Below are 15,804 nucleotides of genomic sequence, written 5' to 3'. Positions count from 1 at the left end.
AATCAGTTACTGTCAGAGAGACAAAGTAGAATAGACCAAACTATATTAAGTCTGAGTCTTGAGCAATGCTATTACTCTACGGTGATCTGAAGCAAGCTAGATTTAGTCTCCAGATATTCAATAATGTCCTGAACACAGCTCATCTCTAAAGAGCTCATGATATTGGTAACAATAAGAAAGCAAAATGATGGAGAAGATAGAAGATTCTAGAAGGGGCAAATATGTAAAAAAGAATAGCTCTCAGTTAATGTGTCCAATAGTGTGTAATAAGAGTCAGTGCGAGATAAAAGAAGAAATGTGAGATAGGAAACAGTATATATATATACCTTTATAATGTACTCAAACCTGAACGTGCCTGACTTGTATTAATTATAATTTTTAAGAGAGAGAAAAAAATGTGTGGGTGAGAGTGATGAAGAGCTTGAAATCATGGCAGGGAATTTAAAATGTTTTAAAGCTGATACAAAAGGTTCTAAACTGACATATCCTTGCAGGAATTTTGATGAAAGTACAGAAACCAGCCTCTGATTCCACGTGGCAGTCTCATTTCCCAGCACTCAATAAGCACTTGGCACTGATTACTTCCAATGTTTCAAGAAATAATCATGAAGACCAAAAATAATTGCATTCCCGGGCAGAGTTTTTAAAGCTTCCCAATTTAAACAGCTGCTTCTGGGCTGTGGAGATACAGTTTATCTTACAGAGCCCACTTCAAGTTTCTCCCAATTGAAGGAAGGAATGAAGGAGAAGGAAGGACATACCTGTGCATGCCTGCTCTTAGCGAGGCAGAGTAGCGCCAGTCAGGGTTGGGCTGCCGGGGCTGCAAAAAATCACAAAGGGAGTTTGTTGTTAAAATGGCAAATTATTGTTCACTCAAGGCAGTATTACCTGATTAGTTATTCCTTAAACATTTCCATGCACACAATCCAAAAGAACCAAATGGGACATTTCATAACACATATCAGTTTAGGAAATCCGTACTTAGGGGTGCTGTGAGGGTCAGGCTTAGCTGTGCCCTGCCCAACATAAGTCTATGTTCTTAAAACATTAGAGGAGTTTGTCCCATAACAGGGGCAAACATCCATTGTTTCTACCCTCAAATGCCCCATCAGAGGCACACCTTCAGTCCTGTAGTCTAGCTAGGACCACACAAAATCTGCCGACCTGGCTGGACTGCAGAGGACTGCAATCTACTGCTGGCTTTGCAGACTGCAGCATGTTTGACCTGAGAAGGATGTGCCCAGTCATAACACGAGCAACTGATAACAGCCTCTCCAACTGATAGAGAAGGGATAGCAGAGAGAAGGACACAAACCACTGCAGTTTGACCTTGCTTTGTCATAGAAATCCATGAGGACCCCAATTCTTGCTGTACCACCTGTGTCTTAGAAAGAAAATTTGTGTGTCTTCTGCCCACAAACTGTCATTCCAAAGTAGGATTGATACAGAGGAAAATATGGCACCTGAAGCTATCTTGTGGTCAGAAAGCACTCAGAATCACTAGAGACTAAATCAGGAATGGATGCTAAAATGGACATGGAAGGGCATTATAATTTGTGCTTTCTTCCAGGTTACAATCATCATAGTTGACAACATAAAGCTGTAGCAGTGCCAACCAATGAGTTCAAAGTTCAAACTATTCTTACCCCCATCATTCATATAATCCATGCAAGTAATGTGAGGTATTTTTATAAATACACTTCATAATGCCCACCGAAGTGATGGGATCAGCATCCCTACCCCCACACAAGTTGTCACCTCACTGTTTTGTATTCTGATGGCAAGATAGGTATATGTAGCTGGCTTCTTCCTTAATTTTCAAATCTATAACATGCTGATTGTCCCATATAAAGTTGAATAAATTACCCACAGACTAAATAAAACGGCCTTCCATTTTCTACAAGTATTATTGAGGCAACAAAAGATAAAATGTTTGCAAATAATTTTAGGAACCTGAGATCATGAGTAAAATATATCTTACTACGTTTGTTGCATGCAATAAAAAGTATGAATCCCATGCTACTGTCGGTAAGGCACTGATGGGCAGGAGAGCCTGGCCTGTTTTCAACCAGGTCGACTCTCTGACCCTGGAAATGTGAAATCTCTCCCCCTGGCTCACCAAGTTCCCAAGGTGGATCACTGCAACAACAGCCCCACACTTCCAACTTCCGGTGACTGGCTGGGATACCCCGCCAACATACCTTTCTCTGGAACTCAGTTGAGTCACCTCGTGAAGGAAAACACCGCACAATCTTGGTTTAGAATGAACAGGTAACTCAATCGCCGGGCTCAGCAACTGTGTTACCTGTTCATTCTAAACCAAGATTGTGTGGTGTTTTCCTTCACGCGGCGACTCAGCTGGGTTCCAGAGAGAAAGATACAGCAGCAAAGTGTGGGTTTGTGACAAGTGCACCCCAACTAGCCGTGTGAATTTTGAAGCGTGGGGATGGCATGGCAGCAACCCACCATGGGAACTTAGTAACCAGGTGGAGAGATTTCAGTCAGAGAGTCTGCTTGCCTGAGAACAGGACAGGACAGCCTATCAGCCTGTCCGCCAATCATTACTGTCTCCTGCCACAGGCAGGACCAGTGTTAGCTTCTCCACTGAAAAAAGTCTTTCTAGAAAGACTCTAATATCTGCTGAGTAACTGTTGCTTTTCTTTCTATGACTGGGTAACACTCATGATGAAAATCACTGCAACTTGATCTTTGGGATGAAATCACTAACATCGTTTTGCTTAGAGGCACAATTCTATCAGGGCTAAACAGGAGACTCACTTTATTACACAATCTAACTTCCCCAACAACACATTTAATTTGTCATGTTGCTATTTTCAGTAACAGTCCATTCACAACAACTTACTTCTCAGATTTATTTCCCACAGTGATAGTTATGAGATTTCTTATGGCAATAAGATCAGACAGGGGAAAAGAAAGAAAACAACTAGTACATCTTAATTCACCATCCAATACTACACAATGAAATAAGCATTTTTATCCCAATACTTTTCCTAACCAGGTGATATATCCTGTGAAACTGACTGTACATGTTTTACTCATAAAACACAGATATCTTCAAAAGATTAATGAATACAAAACTATATCCTTAGGATATAGAAGAGGCTGATATTGGATAAGGTTTTAGAGTATTTTTAGGTAAATGAACTATCACACAAGTTGTGATAATTATATTTAAATTACAAAAACGAGTGAGCTCTAAAGACATTAAATTTGCCCAATTGGTGAATTCAAGTGGTAGTTACATATAGTTACTTCTACATTCCTAGATGTTGATTCATCTTAAAAGAACGCAAAATTGAAACCCAAAACTGTATACGGGTTGCATACAAAATTGTATTCTGTTTGGAAAAAGTTCCAGTTGAAAGGCTGAGTACTGATGTATCAGTTACAAGACAGGAGGACCTTGGACTGATTATGATTGTTTCCCTCAACGATACTGGAAATTACATCTCAAGATTTTTGCCTCTTTGTCCATTTCTTCTGTTTGTTCATCTGAGAGAAGGTATCGTGTTGAGCCCAGGATGGCTCAAATTCACCGTGCCAAAGCTGGCCATGAACTCCTGACTCTCCTTACTTTACCTGCCAATTGCTGCAGTTACAGACTCACACCACCACACCTTGAGTGTTCCGAATTTCCATTGGGGATGTACTCCAACTTAGTCTTGTAATACAATAAAAGCCACAGAACTCTGGACGCAGAAAAAGTCAATTAGGTAATCCATATATATGGGTGATGTAATATTATTGAAGAACAAGAACCAACTTGAGTTCCTGCTAAAATTATACAAAGATTTAATTTATCCCGTTGTGGAATTATTTGTGATTTATGCATTAGAATACTTAAGCTACGGAAGGATGAATCACTTCTAAGATGGTTTAAGTAAAACAGGTTAAAAATATCCTATGTTATTCATAAACTCACATGAACACTCAGTGAAATAAACTGGTGCCTTCTCACCATGCAAATTGCTGTGGAATTTGTCAATAAACTGCTCTTTAAAACCTGAAACTACATGCAAGATCTCCTTTTTCTTCCAAGCAAGACTTAATTCAGGATGTAGCCAGTTTTTCATTGTGCTATCTAATGGACCTTGGTCTAAATTGCAGTAGGACGAATGCTAAGACAATCCCAAGATCCCCACACCAAATGCACCTGTCCTGTAGAATCTCAAGACTCAAAGTGTGATGGACTTATTCCCATAACCGTGCTTACATGGCTTAACTGTCTTTTAAAAGGGGGAGATTATTTGGGTAGGACCAACCTAACCACAAGAGCCTTTATATTCAAGTCAGAAGTCATAGACAGTCAAAGAGGTGTGAAGCATGAGAGGGACTCTATGTGTCAGGAGACTCTCTACAGCCAGCCCTGAGAACAAGTCACCTGATAGGACCTGAGAGAAACCTCTCTGAGCTGAGAGTAAGGCTTCTTGTTGGCCCCAACAAAAACAGAAAAGCAGGCACAGGATTCTGTCCCCAAGGAAGTAAACTCTGCCAACAATCTGAAGGAACTTCCAAGGGCCTCCAAAGGAGTCCATAGCCAATGTGTTGAATGTTTTAGCTTTATGAAAGCTGAAGTGGAAAACTCAACCACATATTGCAGGGCTGTGAGATACTAAATGGGTGAGGTTCTAACCACTAATTCATGGTAATTTGTTACAATAGAAAAGGGATGCATTAAAGAATAACCAAAATAGAACACTGAAAACAATCACAACTATATTTCATACTTGTCTTTACATAAATCAACATTGGAGGAGGATAAACTTGGGTCTGAGTAATAAACTTCCTTCCAAATACAACGTGTAAACTCTAAGATACAGAATGGGAAAACAAAATAAGCATGACTTTAAAATATACATGATAGGCTCTAATAAAAGAAAGTGCTAGGTTTGGTTATTCTGGATGCACAACCTACTGGTACAGCAGTTAATTCCTGACACACAGTTGCATCTTCCTGGAGCCAGCAAGGCCAGAAAGAAACTGACATTTCTCTCCACCTTTGCAACATCAGATATTTCTTTGCATGTTCCAAGTTCAAATTCTTGAAAGAGCTTGTATAATTTTTAGGTTAGCAAATTTAAAACATTGCTAAAGAATTCTCTTGACCTATGAATTTTTAAGTCATGGCTACTGATTTAAATATTTGGTAAAGATGTTATATTAATCAGGTAAAATATGTTCATATTATACTATGCATATAAACTCTGATCCAAGCGGAGTCCTATAAAAGTCATATTTAAGAACACCTATTTCTGAAACATTGCTAAAGATTTCTATTGACCTCTGAGTTTTTAACCCACTGCTACTTGTTAAATAAATACTGATCAAAATATTAGTATGCTAATCAGATAAATTAAGGCCATATTATAATGTGTATAGAAACTCTGATCTAAGTAAGAATTTTAAAGATAATATTTTACTATCAGACCAAATGGGATCCTGTAAAAGTCACATAATTGGCTCAACTTGGGATCCATCTCAAGGGGAGGCTCCAAGGCCGGGCACTATTACTGATGCTATCCTCCAAGAGGTCCAAGAAGCATCTGACTGAGACAGACACAGATATGTACACCCAACTAATGGACTAAGGTTGGGGACCCCTGTGGTTGAATTAGAGAAAGGCTGGAAAAAGCTGAGGAGGAAAGAAATCCCATAGGCAGACCAGCAGTCTCAACTAACCTGGACCCCTGAGATCTCTCAGACAGAGCCACTAACCAGACAACATACACTAGCTGTTCTGATGCCCCAAACACATGTACAACAGAGGACTGCCTGGTCTAGCCTCAGTGAGAGAAGACTTGCCTGACCCTTGAGAGACTCATGGCCCCAGGAAATGGTGTGTCCTGTGTGTGTGTGTGTGTGTGTGTGTGTGTGTGTGTGTGTGTGTGTGTGCATGCGTACACAGATCCTCTTAGAGGAGGAATGGGATGAGGAACTGTAGAAGGGTGGACCAGAAGAAGGGTAGTGACTGGACTGTAAAAAAAATAAAAGTAATAAAAGATACTTGTAATAATAGATTATATGTGACATGAAATCACAATGAGAGCTGTTTGAGAGGAAGGAGGCGATCAGAGAGTGGGAGGGAGAGAAAAAAAAGAAGGCAAGAAGATGCTAAAATGCAACCAATCGCTTTGCTTGTTAACACAAATGAGGAGAAAGAAGAGGAAGAAAAGAAAGGAGGAAAAAGAAGAGGAGGAGGAAGAGGAGGAGTTGCTTTATCAAATTCTCTTTGCATCTTGGTGATGGCAGTTTTTCCTCAAATACTTGGGAACTGACATCACTCTGACCTCTCATTGAAAGCAAAATTCATATCCAACCAGGGCAAGAGTCCAGAAATGAATCTGCTATTCTGTCAGGCAGACAGAGCGCCAATAGACAATGCATGATACGCTAAGCTGTGTCCCTGCAGAGTGTTCTGAGTAAGACCAGATGCCCATGTGATAGCTCACTGTTGGGTCAGAGGAAAGGGTAGGTCAATGGCAATCAAACCACAAGAAACACATTTCTCCATCAGTCAGAATATGTCTACAGAGAGAACTCAGACATTATTCCTTTGGCTCAACTTTCTCTATGGGAAAAATGAAGAAGGAATCATTTGAAGAAAACATTGTACTATTATAACAAGAACAAATAAACCTTTTTTCTCAAGACTACCCTATAACCAATAAAAATGGCAATGTTAAACAGCTCCAACTACTAAAATTTTAGCCCCACTAAAAAACTAGTCATCAAAGATGAAATTCTGGAATAGAAATTCATAGCTAAAATTTTCTTGGCCTTGGAGCTGAAGCGATGGCTCAGTAGTTTAAAGATTTGCTGCTCTTGCAAAAGATCAGGTTCAGCTCCCACCACCCACACGGAAGCTCATGACTGCTGACAATTCCAGTTCCTGAGGATCCAGTGCCTTCTTCTGCTCTTTGTAGGCTCTGAAACATGTATGGTGCAAATAGGTACACTCACATAAAACAAAGCAAATAGAAAATCAAATCTCTTGGTCTTGTGTGATGTGGTATCACATGCCTATAATCACTCAAGAGACAGAGGCAGGAGACTCAGGAGCCCAATGTCATTCTCGACTACTATTGAGTTAAGAGACAAGACTAGACCATATATCAAAAAGAAGGAGGAGGAGGAGAGGGAGGGAAAGGAGAGGGAGGGGGAGGAGGAGGAAGAGGAAGAGGAGAGGGAGGGGGAGGAGGAGAAAGAGGAGGAGGAGAAGAGGAGGAGGAGGAGGAGGAAGCAGCAGCAGCTGCTTTGTCTATTCTGATCATTTTACAGTTTTAAAAGCACACTATCACCTTACTGTACATAGAGTATAAATCGTTCTAGGACAGAGCCACCAGATGGCAAAATCAGCCCTAGAGGAGACATATTCTGAAGATTACATTAACTCTTTCAGATCCCCATGACTGGATTTAAGTTCAATATGCACATACAGTGGGTAGAAATAACCGAGGATATGATGTCTGCAAATTGCTTCGTTATGCGTAAAAGGGAAGCCAAGTTCAAATTTCTCTGCTGCTCCTTTATGACTTCACATGCTGTGCCACCGAGTACTCGAAATGACTCATTAGCGATTAATCTTAGGACTTGGTCTCTTCTCGTGGAGGCTCTGAAAGAGGTGCCAACTGCTTTCACTTCAGGTTTTCAGAAGGCTCCAAAGAGAAATTCTGTCCTGTTGCCAAAAAGCTGTCATAGCACAACTCATGAAATTAAAAGAAAACAAAACAAAAAAACCCAAACAACTAAACAACACTGTAAAATCTACCTAAAGACCAAAATCTGCTACTACATGTTGATGTTTAATAAGCAGCCAGAGAAACCTCAGTGAGATAACCAGATGAAAGCTCTGAGTAAGCTTTGCCGATAGTAAAGCAGTGAATAGATAGATAGCTGGCAGTAGCATTTTGACCGACTCTGCCATGCCGACGTGTGTGCCCATGTAATTGGGATTTCTGTCTACTCCTACCGTTGAAGAAAACAGGCTTTAAAGTCAAACCAATGAGGTTTAAAATACAATTAGCAATGTAGCAGCGTGTTATATAACCTCTCTGATAATGCTTGTTTCCTGTAAAACTTACAAGAAATGAAATCACATATACACATTTTGCAAAGCAGAGTACTTTTTATAGAGCAGAGTGATGAATGGGTACAAATTCTTTCACTTTCCATTTCCAGGTTCCATTTAATTTGAATGTTGGCACATGCCATTAGTTGAACTCCAGCACATTCCTGCCATCTCCAGTACTCAGGTAAGGAAAGAGAAAGCCCAACCTGGCAAAGTCGGCTTGACCTAGCAATGATGGTTTTGAGACAGACTGACTTCTGTCACCGTGTTGCCATGCTATATGATGGGTTTCACTTTTTCTCCATAACTGCATTAAACACAGGAGCAGTAGACCTTGGGACACCTCACTAAATTTTGAGAGATGTCTCTCAGATACCATTTGCCCTTACTCAATTCATGCACTCTCCTGCCAAAACCCCACAACAGCCATCACTTTCTAAAATAACTTTATTAAAGGTTTGTGTACTACGGTAACTATTAACACACAGGTCAGTGTAAGACAGAAATAGTTCATGAATCGAAATGCCCCAAGCTGTGAGTCATGAGAGAAAGGGCAAGCACATCATTTTCCTAAGCTTCCAGCACACAGCTGGTGGCAAAGTTGAGCTTTGTCTGGCTTGCTCTTCATGCCTTGTCACCACCTACAGCCTGCCCCAGTCCCCTATCACCTGAACTTTTTAGGCAAACACCTATAGCATCCTTATCTAAAGACAAATCATTTTTACAGGCTTCCAAAAGCTACCATGTAACAATTCTGGAAATGCGATGACATCCCACTTACCTCCCCCAACCCAATTTTCTTTCTACCCCCTTCCTTAGTCTGCAGTCTGCCTCCTGTGGCAGCTCAGCATTGACTACTTTCAGGGTGTTCTGATAAGTGAGTAATACCCATAGGAAAAGGAGAAATGCTGTCTACTGACGATCGAGAGTGAGGATTCTGGAGTTACATTACTCTCCTTCAGATTGCCGTGAATCTTAAATGTGAAAATCTAGACATTAGTAAGCCATACCAATATACTAATGAAAAGTCATAAACTATAGAAAAAAAATAGTGTTAATTCATTCTGTGCTGACTCTCAAAGTCCTAGCTACAGAATAGTTGTTTGAAAATTCACCCATAATTATAGAACAGAGCTTTGCTTTGAAATACAAGTTTAAAGGACCACCAGGCATCAAGTATACCTGCACATGAATGTACTTTTTGACAATTTCTATGCATTCTTCATTATAAGGACCAATCTGGACTGTAACTACTTAGACCCCAAACTAGTATATATCTAAGCACCATGTACAGCAAAACCATCTACCTCCTAAGCCTTTTTTTTTTTTAACCATTGGATGCCTAATTTTGGATCTAGAAAACAATTATGTGCTTTCAGAGTATTTTCATTTAACTTAAAGTCATGAAGGACTTGAAAATTATACCTTACATTTCGTCAGAAGCATAGAAATGAAGTCAGAAGATTATTGATATCTAAAGTGAATGCTGAGACCTCATCTTAAGAGGAATTCCGAGTGTGCTGAAGACATTGGCTAGGCTGCAGTTCTTGTCCCACACTCCCCTTATTCTGCTTGTCCTGATCACCACCGTCCCTACATATTCCCATCTCGCTCCTTTATGAGCTCCCTCAGTCATCAAGACAAACGTGTGCTCATTTACTCTAGCCTGCTACCATGCATTTCTTCCCACAAGAGTGACCACATCATCCAGCCATTGCAAACTCTAGCTTCAGAATGAGGACTATATTCTAGCTTCTCACTTCCAGGGTGGATTTCCAGAGGAGCCTCTCATATTAGTCCTGTGTGATTAATTGAATAAATTTTAGGGACAGGGTCTCACACTATGTAACCCCAGATGGTTTGGAACTCATATGTATAGACCAGGCTGGCCTCGAACTCACAAGGATCTAACTGCCAATCATGTAAATCCAAATTATGTTTATATCCAAGATATAAACAGCAACAATATGCAGGGGTAACCACATAACTCTGGGGGCATCTCAGAGCTTATATATTTAAAATGTAAAGCCCAAAGCAATTACCCTGTAGACGATCTAGCAGAGATTATTTCTCTTCGAACCTCACATTACCTCCTAGTAACATAACCCTTATTCCCAGACCTGTTCTATTTCTACAGAGCTGTGCTTCAACCAAAAAACACCCAAGACTAATCCTCACTTCTCAAACACCGTTATGGCTAATTCTTCGTGTGTGCTGCTAGAAAATGTTAAGTAAAGAATTCTCCTGGGCTTATTTTCTAGATAGCAAACAGCAGGTTATAATAAGATCAGAGGTACCACTAATACTCAATTTACCAGATAAACCTTTCGGAGCTAATAAATCAGTAGTACCAACCGCATGCAATTGGAGGAAGGGACACATGGAAAATATGCATGGCTTTCTTGAAGACACTTTGGTCACTATCTCACCTCATTTTGAGAGACAGCATCATTTTTTAGGATAATCAGGTTCCCAGCACTGTGCCTACTTTGGCCCGTGAGTTGCCTGTTGTCAGTCACTGAGGCTTGGGCTCCCCCAGGCCCTGGCCCTGTCTGGGCCCCTGTGTTGTAAAACATGAAAGTGTCACTCCCGGAGCCTGCTGTCAGGCAGGCCTTGTAGCAGTAGGTCTTGGTGAGGGAGCCATTGCCTCGAACCTCAATGAAGTGAGGCTGTACTTTGAGGCCATGTGGTATCCTGGCATCGATATTGTTATTGGCCTGCTTGTACAGGTCTGCAGGGCTCCGCTCCCTCACTCCACAGAAGCCTCCACAGCATGCCGTGCCATAAGCAGTGTAGCGGTAGCACTTGATGATGCTCAGAACAATGATTGTCAAGAGAAATATAAAAGACACTGTGCTTAGTGCTATTATCAGATAAAGTGTGATCTCGGAGTATGTCCGAGGACTCTTTATATGTCTCTGAGTGTCAGGGAGCATTTTCGAAACCCTGTCCACCACGGCTACTGTAATGGCCACGGTAGCTGATAGAGGTGGCTCTCCATTGTCACGGACCACCACAGTCAGGTTGAAAGTGGTACCACTCTCGTCTCCTATCTTCCTGGTGATCCTAATTTCTCCTGTGTGAAGTTCTACTTTAAAGAGGTCCGAGTCAGAAGTTGGGACTAAATGGTAAAAGAGCCAAGCATTCTGCCCAGAGTCTGAATCCATGGCTATGACTTTGGTGACCAGGTAGCCAGCAGGGGCAGACCGTGGCACCAACTCAATGGCTGCTGATGTGTTAGTTGAGGTAGGGTATAGAATATGAGGGGCGTGGTCGTTCACATCCACCACATACACGTTGGCCGTCACAGTGCTGCTTAATGGTGGCCTCCCCTTATCCTGAGCCTCCACAGTCACAAAAAACTCTCGAAATTTCTCATAGTCAAAGGAGTTGACAGCATAAAGGCTGCCACTGGCACTGTTAATGGAGACATAGGAGGTGACTGGCAGCCCTTGAATCTCCCTGTCTAGGAGTGAATAGGTCACCTCCGCATTCTCCTTTTGATCTGGGTCTGTGGCTTGCACAGTGCAAAGCAACACACCCGGCAAATTGTTCTCCTGGATGTAGATGGAATAGGAGTCCTTCAGGAAGCTTGGTGGATTGTCATTTATGTCAGAGATCTCAATCTGCAGTGTCCTTTGAGATGTGAGTGGTGGTATTCCCCCATCCGTGGCTGTCACTGTGATGTTGTAGGCAGCTACCCGCTCCCGATCCAGTGGGCCACTCACCACCAGGGTATAGGAGTTTCCAAAGCCATTCAGCCTAAAGGGCAGTGAAGCTTCTAGACCCAGGCTTACTTTCCGGTTGGAGCCTGAATCTTGGTCATTCACACTGAGAAGGGCCACGACAGTGTTGAGGGCAACATCCTCAGGCACTGGGCTGTATAAGTCTGTGAGCACCACCTCTGGAGCGTTGTCATTCACATCTATAATGTCCACCAACACCTTGCAGTGACCCGCCATGGGTACTGGTCCCCGGTCAGTAGCTTGCACATAGATCTGGTAGGAGGAAGACTCCTCGTAATCCAGAGTCCCACTTACTCTCACTTCCCCTGTAGTGGCGTCGATACTGAAGAGCTGTCTCTCCCGGTCTGATGTGTAACTGCTCAAGGAGTACCTGAGTTCACCATTAGAGCCCTCGTCCGGGTCAGAGGCATTTAACTTCACTACCAAGGTGCCTGGAGGGGCGTCCTCCCGCAGTTGGACGCGGTAAGTGGATTGGTCAAAAGCAGGAGAATTGTCATTCGTGTCCAGGACACGAACGGAGATCTGAGCTGTGCCTGAGCGAGCTGGGATGCCCCCATCCACCGCAGTGAGAACCAAGTGGTGCAAGGCAGTCTGCTCGCGGTCTAGGCCCTTCCGCAGCACGAGCTCCAGCACCTTGCTGTTCTCCTGCAAGGGTTTAAGGTCCAGCTCAAAGTGCTCACTGGGGCTGAGCTCGTAGGTCTGAACTGAGTTGGCGCCAACGTCAGGGTCCTGTGCGCTCTCTATGTGAAACCGCGCTCCAGGTGCCACGGATTCGCTTACCTGAAGCTGATAATCCGGCCGCGGGAAGCGCGGAGAGTTGTCATTGATGTCCAGTATCTCCACCTCGATCGCGCTCACCGCCACCGGGTTGTGAGCCAGCACTTCCAAGCTGAGCAGGCAGCGAGGCCGCTGCTCGCACAGAGCCTCGCGATCTATTCGCTCGTTGACGAAGAGCGCTCCGTTGGTCAAGTCCAGTTCCAGGTAGCGCGGGCTAGGTGCACCCAGATGGTTGATGCGCAGACAGCCGGGTCCCAAGCGCCGCAGTTCCAGCCCCAAGGCTCTGGCCACGTTGCCCACGAGCGCGCCGGGGCTCTGCTCCTCCGGCACAGAGTATCGTAGCTGGGAGGCCGCTGGGCCTGGCAGCAGCACCAGCAGCAGCCGGAAAGACAGAAGCAGCAGCCGGGGCAAGGGCCGCAGGGGTCGCGGATGCTCTGTCGCCCCAGGTCTGGCGCCCGCCTGCTCCATAGCCGCGGGCCCTGGCAGAGGCAGCCGGGGCAGGGCGGGAGGCAGCGGCTTGGCGAGCCTGCTCCACGCCGAGCCCGGGCCCCGCCTCCGCCCTCGTCGTTCTTCAGCTCTCACGCACTACAAATGCCCGAGACGGCTCCCCTCCTAGGCGTTCTCAAGGGCTCCGGGCCCCGCCGCCCCCGCCGACTCCCCATATCCCAGCTCCTCCACTCGCCTCCAGGCGCTCCGCGGGTCCCGATTTTCTGCGACTGCCAGCCGCCGCGGCCGCCGATGATGCTCTAAGAAGAGGGAGGGAGAAGCGGAGGGGGAGGGGGCGCTCCGCAAGTCCAGCTCCTTTTCCGCACCCAAGTGGCGGCGGACTGCGACCGTGCACCGCCCTGCCACTCCATCTACTCCAGCCTCATCTTCTTCATCCCCGACCGCCGAATCCCAGCAGACCGCGGGACCGCGGCCACTCCCTTTCTCCCTGCCCCCATCGCCCTGTTCATCCAGTCCCCACGCTCCCTAGCAGGCTTAACGCATCTCGTAAGATTAGCCTGAGAAAAGCAGCTAAGTCCCTAGAACTCCTACTATAAGCTCCCCAAGTCAAGATTTCAAAGCGCCATCCAGGAAAATAAACTGTAGGGGGACCTGGGCGGTGCCATAACGGACAGGGAAAGTAAACGCTGGGGAGGTGCTTTGAGGCTTTAGAAATATGGACCATTTGTTAAGCTGACCCCACATCGTCCCAACATCGTCTCTTAGTAGTACGGAAAGCCTTTAACTCCCAGGTCTAAGTGCAAAGTGACTAATCCTTTCTTCCGGGGAGCAAGCCTATTTCAGTATGCTGAGATCCAGCACTCAGTCCAGCTCCCAGCCATGTGCCTTAACTTTCAGTGTGTATTTTGGAAATTAACCAGTATTTCAGTGTTTAAAATTCTCTACTTAAACAACTGGCTCTGTAAAGCTTCAAGAAAAAGTCGTATTCAACAATGGGGTGGGGGGTCTAGTAAAATTTAAAGGTATTCTTCCCACATGCTTTTGCTAATCTTACTTCAAACCTTTTTTTTTTTTCATTTATCGCCCAAGACATTTTCTTTCAAGAGTGATTAATTTTTTTTTCTTTAATTGATGACAATGTCGTCAAGAGCCTACAAAGCCATTAACTTAAACGGGAGAGTTGCTCTCGGTCTGCCCAGCCAGGCTAGAGTATGAACTCATTAATGCTTCGCAAAAAGGAAGACAGAAAGAAAAATATACCACCCTGCTGTTATAAGCAAAACGCAGGAGACTGGGATTTATCTTACACCAGCAGCAATTTCAATGGTTGCAGCTCATCTTCTGTAAATAGAGGGCTCCCGTGGGCTCCTGTACCTCTTTGCCCCCTCAGACTCCCTTTAAATGGAACAAAGGCCGCACAAATTCTCTTCAGTTAACAACAAGGGAAGGAACAGAGGAAGCCTTTCTATGCTGTGTCATTGCCTCCTCTTGTTTCTGAAATAGTCAGCCTTCCCAGCCCTCTCATCTCTCCCAGCAAGGCTTAAAACTACAGCCCCTTATCGAGATCATTCCTGTTTGCATGGAGATTCTTTTCCTTAATATCCTCGCACTACATAGAGAGCCCCTTGGGTAACTTTCCAGCTATGTTAGTGGAATGAAGCCAGCGTGGGACCTGACATTTGGCATGTTTCCCTGCTTGAGAGGACAAGTTGACAGAAGCCAGATAGATTTCGAAGACCATGTTCCAGCAGCACACCCTTCCTTCAGCCTACTAAATGGGTTCAGTAACAGCACCCTACAATGTAACCCATTCCTCCTAGAGAAGCCAGTTTTCCTCCCATCACTGCCTATTTGTCCTCTTTGTTCTGCCAAGGGTGCAGAGTGGAAAGTAATTTCCATCAAAATCTATTCCTGTCTCCATTCTTGGGTCTCTGGCTTCTCCCTCTTCTGTCTGTATCCTTCCCAAACATCCCCCAGTAGCTCTGTCTGTTCGCTGTAGTAATTTGATCTCCAGGAGCCTTAATCTCTCAAGAGCACAAATTGTAGACCTGGCCTATGTCCTCACCCATTACTTATTTCAGAAAACAAATGGCCTGTAAGTGGAATCACGTTATAAGTTGTCAGGAAAAGTGACCTTTCTTCCCCTCATCTCCTCCAGCCCTCAATAGTCAATGCCACCACTGCTCAAAGCCACTGGGTGTTGACCATGCATGGTCCTATGCCCCTGAAAAGATCACAGGCACTTAAGGAAGAGATAAGGGTGACAAGGGCTTTGTGATGTTTTAAACAGAAGCCTTGGAGTGCCCTGCTCCTGGGGTGGGGGTTGGACAAGGGACAGAATTTGTCATTCAGCAAGAGTAATGGCCGAGGTGTCCATTTTTGTGTTTCAGAAGTAAGCACCAACTAATGTTTACTCCCTCAGTGACTGAAAGGGCAAAGGAGCAGCAAAATTAGCCTCCTTTCCAGGGATGTTGTACTACAGAGATGGTATTCTGTTTGGCACCACAGTAATTTCCTATCGCACGTATTATACTGAGCTTCTTGCCAACCTTACCAATGTCTGGAATGTGATTTCTCACACTGTTGCTAAGTGCCTCGTCTACAAATATCCGTGCTAATGCCTCAGTTATACCTCTTTTTATCATCCAGAATTCCAAATAAAAGCAGAATAAAACCAACCGGGAACACAAAATACGCCTTTTTTAGAGGGAACAAAAATAAAACCCATGAGATTGCCTTTGTGAT

The 15,804-nt window shown here is 44.1% G+C and overlaps 1 protein-coding gene across 1 annotated transcript in view; it reads right to left on the bottom strand.

The window, feature by feature from the left end:
* Pcdhac2 (protocadherin alpha subfamily C, 2) overlaps positions 1-14,111 on the bottom strand; it is a 43,792-nt gene extending 29,681 nt beyond the window's left edge. Inside the window, exons 1-2 of the mRNA XM_032886169.1 lie at positions 10,519-14,111; positions 762-820 (exon numbers count right to left, since the gene is read on the bottom strand). Of these exons, the coding sequence (XP_032742060.1) occupies positions 762-820; positions 10,519-13,080 (2,621 nt within the window). The 5' untranslated portion in view covers positions 13,081-14,111. The remainder of the gene's footprint in view (positions 1-761; positions 821-10,518) is intronic.
* Between the last annotated feature and the right edge of the window lie 1,693 nt (positions 14,112-15,804).

This window comes from Rattus rattus, chromosome 15, assembly GCF_011064425.1.
Source record: "Rattus rattus isolate New Zealand chromosome 15, Rrattus_CSIRO_v1, whole genome shotgun sequence".
NCBI lineage: Eukaryota > Metazoa > Chordata > Mammalia > Rodentia > Muridae > Rattus > Rattus rattus.
The sequence above is the reverse complement of the archived record's forward strand: the minus strand, read 5'-3'. Positions and strand labels throughout refer to the sequence as shown.